Genomic DNA, 16115 nt, shown 5'->3' with positions numbered 1-16115 from the left:
TCATCCTGCATTACTTTTTTCCCCCCACAATTTTGTGCAGACATTTTGAAATACAGATGGTACCAGTGCACTGTTTCCACCCCTGGAAATTCTGCATCCTCTTGATTTGGTCACCAGTGGGTGACAAAATATTATCATGTGCCCAAAGAGAGAAGTACTCCCAGGCTGGCTGCAGAAATCTCAGCATTTTGTTTAAAATAATTTCCCCAGTATCTTTAAACAGAGGAAAAAGAAACAGAAACTGATGTGGTATTACACATTCCTGTACACTCGAAGCATGTAAATAATTTGGGGTCTTTTCAGTTCCTTGGTTAAATCTCTGAAGAGGAGCATGATATTTCACTTATTAACTGAGGACACTCTGAAGGAAAAGAAATTTAAGGCAGGAATGGGTGTGATGGAGAGGTGTGCAACACAGTACAGTGAACTCTGGGATAAAATATAAATGTTAGTCTCCAGGATTTTATTATTATTATCATTCAGATTTTTTTTACTATTATTCAGATTTTTATTTGAATTAAATACATTTTCTTTACAGTTTGAGGCTGCCAAGTTAACTAATATCATATTCCATGACTCATTTATTCATCTTTAAGATACAAATAAAGGCTTCATATTCCAGAATAACAGAAGATACCACTTGGTATCAGGTGGCCTCCATCAGCCCTGTGAGTATACAGCTTGTTATTCTGTAAAAGGGCAGAACTTCCAAACTCCTCAACTGATTTTGATAATTCAGATCCTTAGCAAAGAAAAGTGCCAGCACACACAATGGAGATTATCGTGTTTCCCCACAACTAGTTATTTATTGCTTTTCTTACCCAGTGAGATCAGCTGCACCTGGGTTTTCTCACATTTTCTTAAGTAACTTCCTCAGGCAGCACAAGCTGAACTTTCCAACCCCTTTTGCTAGTTCTGTGTAAGAGGTGCAACCTGAAGCCAGAAGATATCAAAGCATTCACCATGAACTGAATTCTGGGACAATAAAGAATAAAACCAGCTGGGTATAATGTGTGCTTGGTGAGAGCAGACTTCAGCAGCCTCTGAGGCTGAAACCTTGTTAGAGTGAACTCAGATTAGGGAACAGCAGCACCAATCAGCACTGGCACCTCAGTCCTGAAGGATCCCTCATTTCCACTTGAAAAAGATCCCTCTGCACTCTGCCTCAGGTACAGAACACAGCCAGGGAGGATGACACTGCATTTCTAGCACACAGGGATCTGCTGACAGCTACAAGTGCTGGGCCTGGGCAGGCTCTGTGTCCAGGAAGTCATTTCTGAATGGACACTGAAGGGGTGCAGCCACTGCTGGTTAAATTCCAAAGGTTGTAAGAGACAGCTCTGCACATACCAACGTGTAACACCTTGCAGGTGAGCAGGGAGCACAGAAATGAGCTTGGAATCAATGTCTGTACCAAGGGCTCAGGTCACACTGCACTGCAGAGGCAGCAAAAGCTCCTCTAATGCATTTGCAGAGATTTAAAACAACCTGCTGAGAAGAGCTTCACACACTCATATTCATATTCAGAAGGGAATTTGTATTTTATATTTATTTAACCACTTGGTTATAAAATTCCCTTTTTCTGCAAGAAGTAGGTCACCTTCTAGTCTTCTGCAACAAAATGTTTAGGAAACTAAAGCACATGACTATCAACACAACCCAGCCTGTTGGAGATGGAATATGTATAAGAACACATCCCTCTGTGCTCCCACACTGCATTGTGCAAGTCTGCATTTTAAAAGCATTGGTTCCCCATAAACAGATCACAGAATCCCAGAATGGTTTGGGTTGGAATGGACATTAAAGATCCCCCTGTTCCACCCCAGGGACTCCTTCCACTAGACCAGGTTACTCAGTATCTGGATTGAGTTTAAATTAGGAATTCCATCCTCAGAGATTGCACTGAAAGCATGCAGAAAGTAAAGGCTTTACAAGCCAAGTGCAGCACAGCACTCCAAAGACATTCCTGGTTGGAAGACAACTCACCCTGCTTTGCTGTGGCACAACACATCTACATCAAAACAGCTCCTGCTGAAAGACCTCTCCATTTCAGAACCATGTTTGTGCTTAATAGCAACAAAAAACAAACAAACAAACAAAAAAACAAACACATAAAAAAAGAAATAAAGTAACATTCTGTAAAAAATAGGGCAAAGATGCTCTCCAGTAAAACCAGACCAGCACCAACTGGCAACACAAGACATGTCCACTCTTCAAACACTTCAATATTTTGCTGCTAATAAGAAAAGACAGCAGGCAGGAAAGGAAGAGTGGTGGAAAGGGAAGAAGGCAGAGCCAGAAACAGCATTTCAGCTCTCAGAGGATGAAACAGCAATCTAATCCCAGCTTGGAGAATGATAAAAAATGGCACTTTGTGTTAAGCTAGGATCATTCACCTGAAGATCACACAGCTTGACTGAAATATTATCATCAATCCCCACTACCAAAACACTGGCACACACTGAAGGGTTTTTGGCCACAAACCTGAGTAAGGACACTCAACCCTCTACTGCTGGACTCTAGAGTTAATCCCTATAAGGAGCCTTATTAAAACCAACTCAAAACCAGCATTATCTTGTCATTGGGGCTGGACAAACAGCAAATCTTAAAAAGATCCAAGTCTCTCTTGAGGATTTTAATGGCCCATTTTAAAGTATAAAATTTGCAAAGCACTTTTCTTTCCATGGTTATAGCAACAATCCTGGATAAATCCTTTTCATTTTAAGACTAAGATGACAAGCAGCATTTTCCAAGGGCTTTAAGGAGTCATGCTCACAGTACACAGGCCATCCTGCAATCTGATGTTTGACAGAGTATTGACTGGGGAAAGGAGAAAAAACTGTTCATATTTCAACATATATAAAGTAGCAGCTTTTTGAGTTTCCACATAGAAATTTAAGCAATAGTCAGTGTAATTACAGCACTATATTTCAATAAACTAACTCTGAATTATGTGATTAAATGCCCAAACAGTCAATGCTTAGAGAAATTCTGGGTGAATGGATCTCATGCCTGAAGGTTCTCCTCAGAAACCTTCTCCCAACAGTTTATGCACTCAGTCATGTCTCAACAGAAGCAACTCCTGCACCCTTCAAGCAGAGTGGGACAACTGAATACCCAATCCCAGATCCAAGAGATCCAAGGAGAGTCATTCCATTTCCCAACATGGGCACGTGGGGAGGTTAAAGAGATGAGCACTGGGAGGAAACCCAACCCACTGCAGAAACTGCTGAAAGGCTTCTGACAGTCACTGCCACAAACACAGTGACACTTTGATGTCATTTGCCACTTCAGAGTGACTTTGTGCATTGACCCCACAGCTGTCCCAAAAAATAGGCATCCACCCCCAAAAGGGGAAGACTTCAACATGTGGGAACTTAGCCTGGCTTAACACACAACTAACCTCTGTAATCAGGCACATTACAAAATATGTTGCCTGTGCATCTGAAAGAACAATAAACTTTCCTAATTTTAGGACCCATCCTTTCAGTAGAGCTTAATTAATATTCTTGTGTGTACAACAGCCCCACTAATATTCAGACAGAGTCCTGAAAAGCCCAAGCAGAATAAGACAAAATACAATACAATCTCCCAGTAAACTGAACAATACTTGCCAAAAATACTTGTCTGCAACAGAAAAATGCTACAGGGAAGCTGCTGCAAAGCTATCAGTGTCACTTCGAGCAGGACACGCCCTTTCCTGTCTGCTGTAATCTGATCAAGCACTTGCAGACATGTCACAGAAAAAGTTGTGATCCAGAGGTGAGTGCATATCCTATAATCCTTACTGCATCATCTGTGTCTGCACTTCTATGCAAATATGGACAAAAACAAGGTGTCATCTCTTCCTCTGCAGCTTTCTGGCTTAAAAATACCCAACAACATCCAGCATAACTTGCAAGTAGGGCAAAAAGTATCTGTCTGAGGATCAACAAGTGCTGGCAGCAAAGATCAAAACCCACCCAAAAGCTCTCTTGAACAAGAACAAACCCTGAACACATTCAAAGCTTATCACATCTCATCAACTCAGCTCTCATCACACTTTTCCATTCTCAGAGAACAAGGAGACTCCAGGAGAATACTTCAAAATGCTTCTCTCTGTTAACAGCTCTCACAGCAAGTTCAAGAAATGACTGACATGAGAGGGGAGTAGAAGGCTGCTCTTACTCACAAGGGCCACAGCACCAAGCACTGCTCAGCTGCCAGTGCCTGGGAGCAAAGCTCCAGGAGAGCAGCAAACCCTCCCAGCCACACACTGAGCAGCTCAGCAGCACAAACACAAAAGCTTGGAAATGCTCAGGGAAGTCACTTTGCACGCTGTTAGAATTAACAGAATGCCTGTGTTTATCCAAGTCATTTCAGGAGATTTTGACCGGAAAGCGAGCAGGAAATACAAAATGTTCAGGAGGTGTCAGAAGGTGTTAGGCTGATCTGACTAAATCTGTAACTCATCCTCTCAGCCACCTGAGAGGCCAGAGGAGAAACAAGGCTGAGGATGACCAGAACCTCCAGAAGTTACAGAACTGCCTCAGCTACAGTTACCTGTGCTGAATGAGTCTGGTTTGGAATAAAATGTGAGGGATTATAACATTAACCACCTGGGAAGCACTGAAGTGGCACATATTGCACTAAGCTGTAATTAGCTCTTTCCAGTTTTAAAGCACTACACAAGCATGACCTAATGAATTTTCATAAATGCTGCTGCTAGTGGCCAGAAGGCCTCTATTTTTATACCAAAGAAAATAAATCATATTGGTTATCCCATGACCACTTGAGTTAACAAAATGAGGAAGGACACTCCAGTGAACTAGACATGGAAATGCTGATTCCTAATTCCATTAAAATACAATCGACTTCTTTTTTTCTTTTTTTTTTTTTGTCTGCTATAAAAAGATCACATTGTTTCCTTAGGCTCCCAACATCATCAGTAAAAGATCCTGGAGAAAAACGAAAATAACAAGAGCAACTTAACAAGCCCTCACAAATGTATATATATGTTGAAGTTTTAACTGTATTCTTGCAGAAACTTCAAACCATTTTTTCTCTGTACTTCCTACCTGTCCAAGCTATAAATGGCTTCTACACTCCACATTCTTGCTGCCTTTCCTCCAGAATTTGTGTAAATTTTGACATATTTCACTCCTTACCCATCACTGCTCCATTTCCCATTTGCTCACCTCTGTCCCAAAGTCTCCTATTCCCATGGCAAACACTTCAGTGTTTCTGCCTGTGTTCTTAGTATGAGCCATGTCCTTCAGTCCAGTGAAAAGTTAAACTCCCTCAATAGTCTAAAAAGGAGTTAGAGCAGATACAGACCAATAATGCTCCTCTAGCATGTCAGTCCCAGCATTTTGCATTATTTTTGTGCCACTCTTCCCTTTCTCCACTCATCTAATGATTGCTATCTCTCCTTTCATCATATTTTTTTTTGCCACAAGTAGCTAAACTGGAAGCAGAACAGTGTTTTTTTCCTTTTCCCCATTCTACAGTGTTAAAAATTTTTAGTCTGGAGCCTCCACTTCCAGAGTCAGTACTTGACATGCCTGAACTGTCTGTGTCTGTCCCAACTTCCCCCTGCTCTACCTCCTGACTGGGACACGCCTGTCACTCCCTCCTTAACCATTTGTGTCCTTTCTTGTCACAGCACAGATCTGAACTCTCTGAACACTCTCCTGCAAACCTGGAGCAGGTACAGCAAAAAAATCCACACTGCTCCAGGAGCTTCCCTCTGTTCTGCTGCCCACATGGGGCTCTGGTAGAACTTAAACTGAAGCTTACTGGGGTAAAACTGAGACTTCATGCTTGGCCAGCACAGATCACACTGCCTGCACTCAACACAATGACATCATTCAGCTGCTTTTTTTTTTTTTTCTCCCCTTCTTCATGTTTATAACGGCATAAATATGTCCAGCTGAGATTTTGAAAGGATTTAGGAAATAAAGTAATATAAGTATAAATAAAGCAGTTACCTTGCTTTCAAAAATTGTTAGGATGGTAGTCAACTATTAAGATCACTTAATAATATTCCTGAGTTCTGCCTAAAGCAGATAAACATATATTTTTGCAGATAATGATACAGATTTAGGGACTTAGAGAAGAAAGCAACAGCTTTTTTTTCTGTAAGTCTCAGAACAAATTCTTCACAACCTACTCAAAGTGAAACTGCACATGTTTCAGTTATGGAAAAAACCCACTTTCTAGAGCCTCATGATGACAGACAGTAATTGCTCCTTTCCCTTTGCTACACAGGCCTCAAGTCACTAAACATGTTTAATTGAAGACAAAACTGTTTTATTGAACAGACTTTAAAGCAGATCCCTCCAGCACAGCAATTACACCACTACAAGTCACATCTGCACCAGGATCTTGACTATAGAAGAGCAATTACTCTTTTATGATCAGCTGAAGGTGAAACTCAAGGAGCAACAGGTCTCCTTAGGAACTTATTTACAGAGCTCAGCCCAGGGCTGGGCAGGTGATAGGCACTGCAGCACCTGCCCATTCTGCAATCTCCAGAAGACATTCCATGATCAGGGCAATACATATTTATAGAATATTTACACAACCTCTTTAAGTCAGGCTATGATTGCACAACCATTCATAATAGCTCAACAGGAGACACCATGGGCTATTGTCTGGATTCACACTAACACAAAGGTTATTTTTAAGATATAAAAATATAAAGCCACTTATGTTTGAGAGACCTACAAGAACAGATTTAATCTATTTTAAGGTTTTCAACCCCCACCCCCGCAATACCCTGTGCCACAGGCATACACAAGTCTGTGAACCAACAATCAAATTTAATTCAATTTTTTCATTTCTTTTTGCAGCATTTGCATGGGAATGGAGAAAAAGGAGTTCAGCTGTCACAGACAGTTTGAGCTGCAGCTCAAGAATCAAGAGGTTTCATTTTCCTTTCCAACCCCACTACTGAATTGTGTACTCTTGTCTCTACCCCACTATTAAATTGTGTATTCCATCTTCAGCTGAGAACTTCAATGTAACAAAAATCTCATTACATGAGTATTAACACAGACATTCAAAATTAAACAGGAAGTATACAGAGGGAATGTTTGCTAGATTGCTCAAACTGGAATAGAGAAGGGAGTGGTTTTTAAATTCTTCTCATTAACCCATGCATATCTTTTCTTAAAAAATCAAATTACTATTAAGCCTGTCTTTATTGCAATTTTTTTTTCTTGGTTTTTTTAAGTTGATGCACCAGTTAACAAAAGGGTGGTAATAATCATATGCTAAAAATACTGTGCAGGTACCAGCTTTGTTACAAAACTTAAAAGCCCTCAATACCTCAGCTTTCCCACATACGAAATAAGGACGATTACATCAGAATCTCTTTTATTATTATTATTTTAAAAAAAAGAGGGAGGAAGTAGCTAAATGCAGCTGCGTGCAACACCACAGAGTAACACAACAAGGCGTAAGGAAGGAGATGGGTCACTTCTCACAGAGAAGCAACACAGGAACAAAATCACAGAGTGAAGACACTGAAGGGCAAATCTTACCAGCTGGAACTCCCTGCGCCTGTCGTAGGCGTGCTGGATGCCACTGTCTGCCCACAGGGCTCGGATGGCAGGCAGGTAGTCCAAGAAAACCGCCGTCTCCACCATGCCCTGCACCACGGTGACCGCGCGCGTGTCGAAAGCCATCACCTTGTCCCCGTTGCTCTGGTTGGCAGGGTTCCCCCAAGGGATGTGGAGCTTCTCTCTGGCGTCCACCAGCACTCGCACACCTGCCATGATAAGGAAGGGCACTGTGAGGAGTTTATCAGTATCTACAGCTTCAGCAGAGCTGCGCAGAGGCAAACAATGCGCCCGCAGCTCAACAGGAACAGCCACCCGCAGGGAAGCAGGGGGTGCCCAAAAAACTGACTCAAACCATACAATTTACAGGTACTGTCAAACCACAGGTTTGCAATCTTAAGAATGTGACCATGACCAACAGGATTATACCCACAGTGCCAGTTTAACTCTTGAAAAAGTGTTACTTTTAATTACTAAGTTTATCCAATCTGTGCCACCAAACACTTCCACTTGGCGTGAGTACAAGACAAAGTATGCTTAAAAGTTTATTTCAAAATATGTTAAACCACCTGATGTCTTGCTTTCCAGCTTTTGTGTTCTTATCAACTTGGTATCCAGTTATACCAAATTATACAAAGAACATCACTGAGAGTATTTCTGTCATTGCCTTTAATATTTTCAGAGAGACTAAGATATGTACTAAAATTTGCTAAAAATATGTTTCTATAGCTTAAGTGCATTAGGAGTCGTATCACCTAAAGGCTTCCCTGCACTCCTGTAGTTTTCATCATTATGGTAAATATTCTCTAGAAGAAAGAGAGTACTTTAAACTTCTTCTTAAAGGATATAAACCTACAGTGCTCATATTTATAAGGTAAATGCAAGGAAATGATTTCTAGTACTAAACTTACTGATGAAAAAATAAAAAGAAATTACCAGAAAGAATAAGCAACTGTGAAGGCACGGGAACAGCTATAAGGAAATTAAGATGTGGCAACAAATGACTGTACAGTAAAAGACTCATTCAGTGCCAGTGTTTTGTCAAGGTTCACTCCCTTTCCATGATTCCTCTCTGTGTCAAAGGCAGGTATCTGTCAAATCTGTGACTGCAGGAAAACCGATGTGCAGCTCCTACGTGCATGTCACAGAGCACGAAGCAGCTTTAACAATAAACTTTAACCTGCTTGACATATACGCTCATGGTTTCTACTGCCCTGCTATCAAGTTTTTCCAGGCTTGATTCGTAAGCAGGTTTCTCTTTGAGAATTGTGGATTTTCAGGGGCTGAGTCTGGCAACACTTTGCTGTTTTGAGAAACTTCGTTAAGATTTGGTCCAACTATTACACAGTCCAAACTGAAAATCCAACGAGTGATTTAGATAAGAGAGAAAATGAGCGAGGATGACCAATGAAGTCAGGATGACAGCAGTGAAATCAAGCATCCACTACTCCCCTAAGCCATGTGTGGAGCTTTTGGCAAACATCTATGCAGAGAGGCTCTGCCTGCGGGTTGCTGTTAATTGATGTGTCAGCCGAGTTTCCAACACAACGGCAGCAATTCTTCAACTGCAGCAAAATGTTGAGAGCACAGGGCTGGGCTCCTCCTCACGCACTTCCAGGTGCATCTTGCCCCCAATCCATTACCGCTCATTACTGCACTCGCATTACCAGGAAATCACAGAATCACGGAATCAATTAGATTGGAAAAGTCGGCTGAGATCATTCAGTCCAACCTATGACCGAACACCACCTTGTAAACCAGACTTGCCATCAAGTGCCACCTCCAGCGACAGTGACTCCACCAGCTCCCTGGGCAGCCCATGCCCGTGTCTGAAGTGAAGAAACTCTTCCCAATGTCAAGCATATTCTTCCCCTGATGCAGCTTAACACTGTCCCCTCATCCTGTCTCTAGTTCCCTGGGAGCAGAGCCCGACCCCCACCTGTACAGCGTCCTTTCAGCGCTTCTAGTGAGCGATAAGATCCCCCCTAAGCGTCCTGCTCTTCATGCTGAGCCCCCCCAGCCACCCCTTGTGCTCCAGCCCCTTCCCCATCTCTGCTGCCCTTCTCTGGCCTCGCTCCAGCGCAGCACCAAGAGGCAAAGCCCGCGATCTCAAACCCGGTCAGACGCCGGAGCCGCCCCGCGGGCCGCACCCGGGCGGAGCGCTGACATCCCCGGCGGGGCCGCGCTCGGGCCCCGGGGGAAGGACGAGGCGCCGGGACAGCGCGGGACCAGGAGGCGGCGGCGGCCCCGCGGCTCCCCCGGCCCGCGGGACCCGCCCGAGCCGAGCCGCCTCTCCCCTCCCCGCCCCGGCCGGGCCCGGCGCCCGCAGCGCAGCGCGGCCCGTCCCCGCCGCCCTCACCCACCCTTGATCACGTTGCTGTAGATGGTGGCGCGGAACTCCTCGCGGGCCGCGCGGTCCCAGTCCTGCCCGTGGATGATCCGCATCTGCTTGAGGAAGGTGGACTTGCCGCTCTCGCCCGCGCCCAGCAGCAGGATCTTGACGAGGCGCTTCACGTAGGTTTTCTCGCGGTTGAGGCACTTGTCGATCTCCTTGGACTTGCGCTGCTGCTCGGCCTCGCCGCTGGTGAGGAGGCAGCCGGGGAAGCAGCCGGACAGCGCGGAGCGGGACGGCAGGAAATCCGCCATCTTAGCGAGCGCTGCCAGCGAGGGGAGCGCCCGCCCGCCGCCCGCGCCGCGCGCGCCCCGCACCGCGCCTGCGCGCCCCGCCACGCCCGGCGCGTGACGGGCGCGTGCCCCGCCCACAGCGCGAGCCCCGCCCGCCCCGCGGCCCCTCACAGGAAATGGCGGGAGCCGAGTCACCCACAGGGACCTTGTGGAGCGCCCAGCCCGACCCCCGCCCCGCACAGCGCACCCAGCCTTCCCACCAGCTGCTTCTGAGCCTTGTCCGGGCGCTCCTTGAGCTCCTTTTAACCAGACTGACAGTTTACTTGTAAAACTGCCTTTTCCTCAAGAAATCCCCCGACGCCCTTTGAACTTGAGCTTGAAATTGCGATTTTTCAGCAGCGTTCCTGGAGGAGATCCAGGCTGTACCTCCTGGCAGGTGCCAGGCTGCTCACGAGGAAACGCCGTGAAAGAACATTCAGGCGCAGGGTGCTGCTGTGTAATGGAGATAAAGGTTTATAGATGCACATGATCATAATTTTAACGTGCTTTGTGATGGGAAATAAGGTGGAGAATGACTTCCTGGAGTCATTAACGTTTGGAAGAGACCTTTAAGATCAAATCCAACCTTTCACCCAGAACTGCCGCTGTAAATATAAAACCACATCACCCAGCCCCAGGGCCAGATGTTTCTCCACCACCTTCCAGGGCAGCTCCTTCCAATGCCACACCACCCTAAGTGATTTTTTCTTTTTTTTCTAATCTCTAATCTGAATGTCCCATATCTGGTCTTGAAGCCATCTCAGCCGATGCTCTCACTGTAGGCATGGCAGAAGAGACTAAATCATAGAAACACAGAATCAATTAGGTTGGAAAAGATCTCTGAGATGATGCAGCCCAATCTGTGACTGATCTTGTCAACTGGACCGTGGCACCAATTGCCACATCCAGTCTTTCCTTAAACACCTCCAGGTACCACACCTCTGGGTAGTCCATTCCAATGTCTAATTACCCTTTCTATGAAGGAATTTCCTATAATATCCAATCCAAACCTCTCCTGGAGCAGCTTGAGGTCGTTCCCTGTTGTCCTGTCCCTTGTTCCCTGGAGCAGAACCTGATCTCTGCCTGGCTGCACCCTCCTGTCGGGGTTATAGAGTGAGAAGGTTCCCCCTGAACCTTCCTTTCAGCTCCTGCTGCTCCATTCCCTGCTCCAGCCCTTCAATCTTCTCCCTGAACTGAGGGGCACAGGACTGGACACAGGAATTGACACTGCCACTCCTGTCCCTGTCCCTGTCCCTTAAGTAGAGAAGATTGAGAGGAGATCTCATTAATGCATATAAATGCCACCTAAGCAGGTTTTGTTCTCGGTGCAGAAAGAGTCATTTTGTTAAAACACTTTGAAGAATTGGCACGTCCTTCCTCTCTGCCTGACTGAGAAGAGTTTCCCTGTACTGCAGGGCTGCAGCACCAAGCTGAGCAAACACCCTGGGTCTGACCTCTCATGGGGCTGTACAGTGAGCAAAAGAGAGTGGGACTCTCTCTGATACTGAGTTAAAAAGAGCAAAGACATTATTGTCAGTGGCAACCCTTCATGTGAGGGGTAGAGCAATTCATAGGCTGAGGAATCTGCAAGGACTGAAAATCCCAAAAACTGAAAATCCCACACTTCATTCAACCCAGCCCTAAGCACAGCTGTTCTTTTAGTCATTTGTTTAATAATCATAGTGCAAAGATTGCATTAAACATTTGTCTCTCCTTGTGTCTCCTAGTCTTTGATACCTGCTGAGTTTTCCTCTCAATCATTTTTTTTTCTGTTTGTTTTTTTTTTTTTCCAAAATCAATCATAACTTAGAAAATGAAAGAAATAAATGTGGAGACTACGAGGTGAGTTTAGAACAAGGAAATGTCACTTGGCCCCTACTGGAAGGACCTTCAAAATCTGAGATGGGTATCATTCGTTCCCACATGGAGATAAACCGCATGGGAATTATTTCACAGGGACTTACCAAAAGAAAAAAAAAAAAAAAAAAAAAGCATTTTTCGTAGGAGAACAGGATGTGGTATAAAATTAATACAAGGAGCACATCCCGGTGCTCTTGGTACAGATGTGGAAGCCAGTCATTCCTGAGCTCTGCTCTAAGTGTTAAGATATTTGACTCAGCTCTCATCTCACCTCCCTAGCTGCAGAGGACTCCTGAGTGCATTAACTGCTGGGGGTCCTTGAGCTCCCCACTGCTCTCCCCTGCCGTGGGGGGCTCTCCAAATCCCCGGGTGCTCCATTCCATGCCCTGGCACAGGCAGGGGCTGTTCCTGCCCTGCGTGGCCGTGCTCCCTGGAGAGGGCTCAGCATCATCCAGGTCAGGTGTGAAGCCAGCTGCATCCTGGCTTCATCTCTAAGGCAGGGTGCGTAAGGTCTTGCTGTGCTTGCCTTTTTTTCCTTCCTCTTTGCCACTTCTTTCCTTAGCTTTCCTGGAAAGCCCAGGGATGACGGGAAGCAAATGCTGCCCGTTTGTGCTCGCAGCTCTTCCCATGAGGCAGCTGAGGAAGCTTCTCATTTGGAGTGCTTGTGCCCCACCAGGCAGGACAATGGACTCTGCAGATACTCCTTTAACCATTGCCTTGCTGGCAGAGCTGAGCTTAAATCATGCCTCTCTCGATGCTGCAGTTTGCACTATTTTTTTTTTTTTTTTTTTTTGTACACTGCTTTGAAATCTTCCTGGAAGGAACGTGCTGAAACTGAGCCTCCACTTGCTTCACTTACATTACCCCTTCCTTCCCCTCAGGGCTGTCCCCAGCTTCCTTACATAGAAAGGTAGCTTACTCACCACATGCCTTTTGTGTTGGATGATTCAACTTTCTGATGTGTGAAGAAGGGGCAACCACGTAGGAAATGTGACCTTTTAAACAAAGGGGGGACTCCCTTGGCAGTGCTTTCCACAGGAGAAACTCTGGGGAACTGAGAGTGGCTCTGTTGAGAACAATCACAGCTTGTGGTGCTTCACAAGGAGACCAGAGGGATAAAACCCAGCTTTCAGCAGACCTTTCCTCAGCCTGGACACACTCTGTGAGAGGCTGGCAGGGATCTCTGGGCTCTGGAAGCTCATGGACACTCACCATTGCCCTGTGATGTGATTTGATGACCACGAGTGTTTTTCATTTAACTCCTGTGTGTGGTACATGGAAACTTGCAGCTACATAAATCCCACTGCATTTACCATACAAAACAGGAGGGGAAGGGGACTCCCCAGAGAACATCTTTCTGCATTATCTGGGGGGCAGAAAAGCCAGGATGAACATGGGGAGTCCAAAATTTGGAGGGAGAACAGCTGCTGCCTTCCTGCTCTTCAAGTCCCTTGTTTCCTTGGCCAACAAATTCACACATCAGCCAGCCAGGCTGTGTCAAGGACTGGAGAATTCTTTGCTTTCCACAAGTGTGGGTTTCGTGATTAGAGGCCCAGGAGTGTCTGCCCTAGACAAGCCTCTATAATCTGATTTAAATGCCTCGTGCTTCATGTGGCAGATCTGCCAAAGAGCATTAAGTGCAGGGGTGGTTCACCTGGGCACAGGTGAAATCTCAGCTCGTCTCTGACCGTGTGTTTGGTGCTGTGGGTCACTCACAGATGTTAACAAAGCTGAATTTACCTTGGACACCTTGTGGAAATTACTCAAAGTAGCTTTATAACAAAGGAATATCTATAAGCTTTATCATAGCTTGTCAGAGAAGACTAGAAATAGAAAAAAAACCTCACACCTGACCTGTGAGGGGGTGTCTGGGGGATCGGAAGGATTTAAAATTATCGGAATCTTTGGAGCTCAGCAAGGCTGAAGAGCTCACACCTCAGCATGAGCTTCTCAGACCTATTTCTCCTGGATCTCCTGCAAGGCCAGTTTATTTCTGAACTCACTCGAAGATCCAGATTTTAAATGTTTCTTGTGAATAAGACACCTATATTCCTCAATAGAACTGTTAAAGTTAGTATTTGGGGATAGAATTTTATTTTATTTTTTATTCTTTTAAGGACATGGGGAACAGGAAGTTGCTGGCAGTTGATCCTTTACTTAGGCCAGTGTTAGCACCACACCTGGCATATTTCTGAGTCTTGTTAGCAGCACTTGTGTAACAGACCAGGTTGTTTGGTTTTAAACTGCAAATTGTTCAGAGGAATCAATGTAGATTGTAACAAGTTTTCCAATTTTGCCTATCATACCCAGAAAGTGAGCTACATCTTTTTACGTGCTCCTTACTCTGATATTATGTTCCCAAACAATTCCTTGCATGTACTCCTGCCAGTATCTGTCTCTCTAAGAGATGGAGCACTAGCATCATCAAAAAACCTTCATGCCTTTGCTGTCCTTTCTCTTGCTTCCTAACTCCCCTCTGAACTCCCTTTCTCCTAAATTTTACCTCCAGGACTATCTGTGCTACTGGAATTTGTCACCCTTAGCCTTTCAGAGGAGCACCAGGATCTAAGTTTGGTTTGGCAGAACCAAACAGCACCTCAGACCCTGAATTATGAGACACTGCAAACACGAGGAACTCCCCTCCTGCTCCTTTTGGCTATCAGCTGATGCCTTGAAGCATGAGGCAGGATAACTTGGATACCAGTGTGGAATGACAGAGGTTGCTCATCATCTGCACGGAGCAGAGTGTCAGATCCAGCAGCTGCTGTGACTTACAGGGGAATTCCACATGGGAATGACTGAGCAGGCACAGGGGAAAGGCTTTCCAAAGCACTGGCTTGTCTGGGTGCTATGAAAGAGCAGAGCTAAAGATAAAACACTTCCACGAGGGCAGCTAAGCAATTGGGAAAGCAGCCTGTGCCTTCAGGGCATTGCTGTTCCATTCCATTCCATTCCATTCCATTCCATTCCATTCCATTCCATTCCATTCCATTCCATCCCATTCCATCCCATTCCATCCCATTCCATCCCATTCCATTCCATTCCATTCCATTCCATTCCATTCCATTCCATTCCATTCCATTCCATTCCATTCCATTCTCCATTCCATTCCATTCTCCATTTCATTCTCCATTCCATCCCATTCCATTCTCCATTCCATTCTCCATTCCATCCCATTCCATTCTCCATTCCATTCTGCATTCCATTCCATTTTCCATTCCATTCCATTCCATCCCATTCCATCCCATTCCATTCCATTCCATTCCATTCCATTCCATTCCATTCCATTCCATTCCATTCCATTCCATTCCATTCCATCCCATTCCATTCCATTCCATTCCATCCCATTCCATTCTCCATTCCATTCCATTCCATTCCATTCCATTCCATTCCATTCCATTCCATTCCATTCCATTCCATTCCCCATCCCATCCCATCCCATCCCATCCCATCCCATCCCATCCCATCCCATCCCATCCCATCCCATCCCATTCCATTCCCCATTCCATTCCATTCCATTCCATTCCATTCCATTCCATTCCATTCCATTCCATTCCATCCCATTCCATCCCATTCCATTCCATCCCATTCCATTCCATTCTATTCCATTCTCCATTCCATTCCATTCCATTCCATTCCATTCCATTCCATCCCATCCCATCCCATCCCATCCCATCCCATTCCATTCCATTCCATTCCATTCCATTCCATTCCATTCCATTCCATTCCATTCCATTCCATTCCATTCCATTCCATTCCATTCCATTCCATTCCATTCCATTCCATTCCATTCCATTCAATTCCATTCCATTCCATTCCATTCCATTCCATTCCATTCCATTCCATTCCATTCCATTCCATTCCACTTCATTCCATTCCATTCCATTCCATTCCATTCCATTCCATTCCATTCCATTCCATTCCATTCCATTCCATTCCCTCCGCGCTCTCCCTCGAGCGCCCCCATGCGGCCGCCCCAGCCCTTCATGCAAATGCGCTCGGGACGGCGGGCGCTGATTGGCTGCGGCGCGCGGCGGTGGCGCCGCC

General features: G+C 45.3%; 1 protein-coding gene across 1 annotated transcript in view; it reads right to left on the bottom strand.

The window, feature by feature from the left end:
- The window catches only part of GNA13 (G protein subunit alpha 13), a 28256-nt gene extending 17962 nt beyond the window's left edge, over window positions 1-10294 (bottom strand). Inside the window, exons 1-2 of the mRNA XM_079323498.1 lie at window positions 9908-10294; window positions 7527-7753 (exon numbers count right to left, since the gene is read on the bottom strand). Coding sequence (XP_079179624.1) covers window positions 7527-7753; window positions 9908-10190 — 510 coding nt within the window. The 5' untranslated portion in view covers window positions 10191-10294. The remainder of the gene's footprint in view (window positions 1-7526; window positions 7754-9907) is intronic.
- Window positions 10295-16115: the final 5821 nt, after the last annotated feature.

The sequence above is a fragment of the Erithacus rubecula genome (genome assembly GCF_903797595.1).
Source record: "Erithacus rubecula genome assembly, chromosome: 20".
In the NCBI taxonomy this organism is placed as follows: Eukaryota; Metazoa; Chordata; class Aves; order Passeriformes; family Muscicapidae; genus Erithacus; species Erithacus rubecula.
This window is presented reverse-complemented; position numbering and strand designations above follow the sequence as displayed.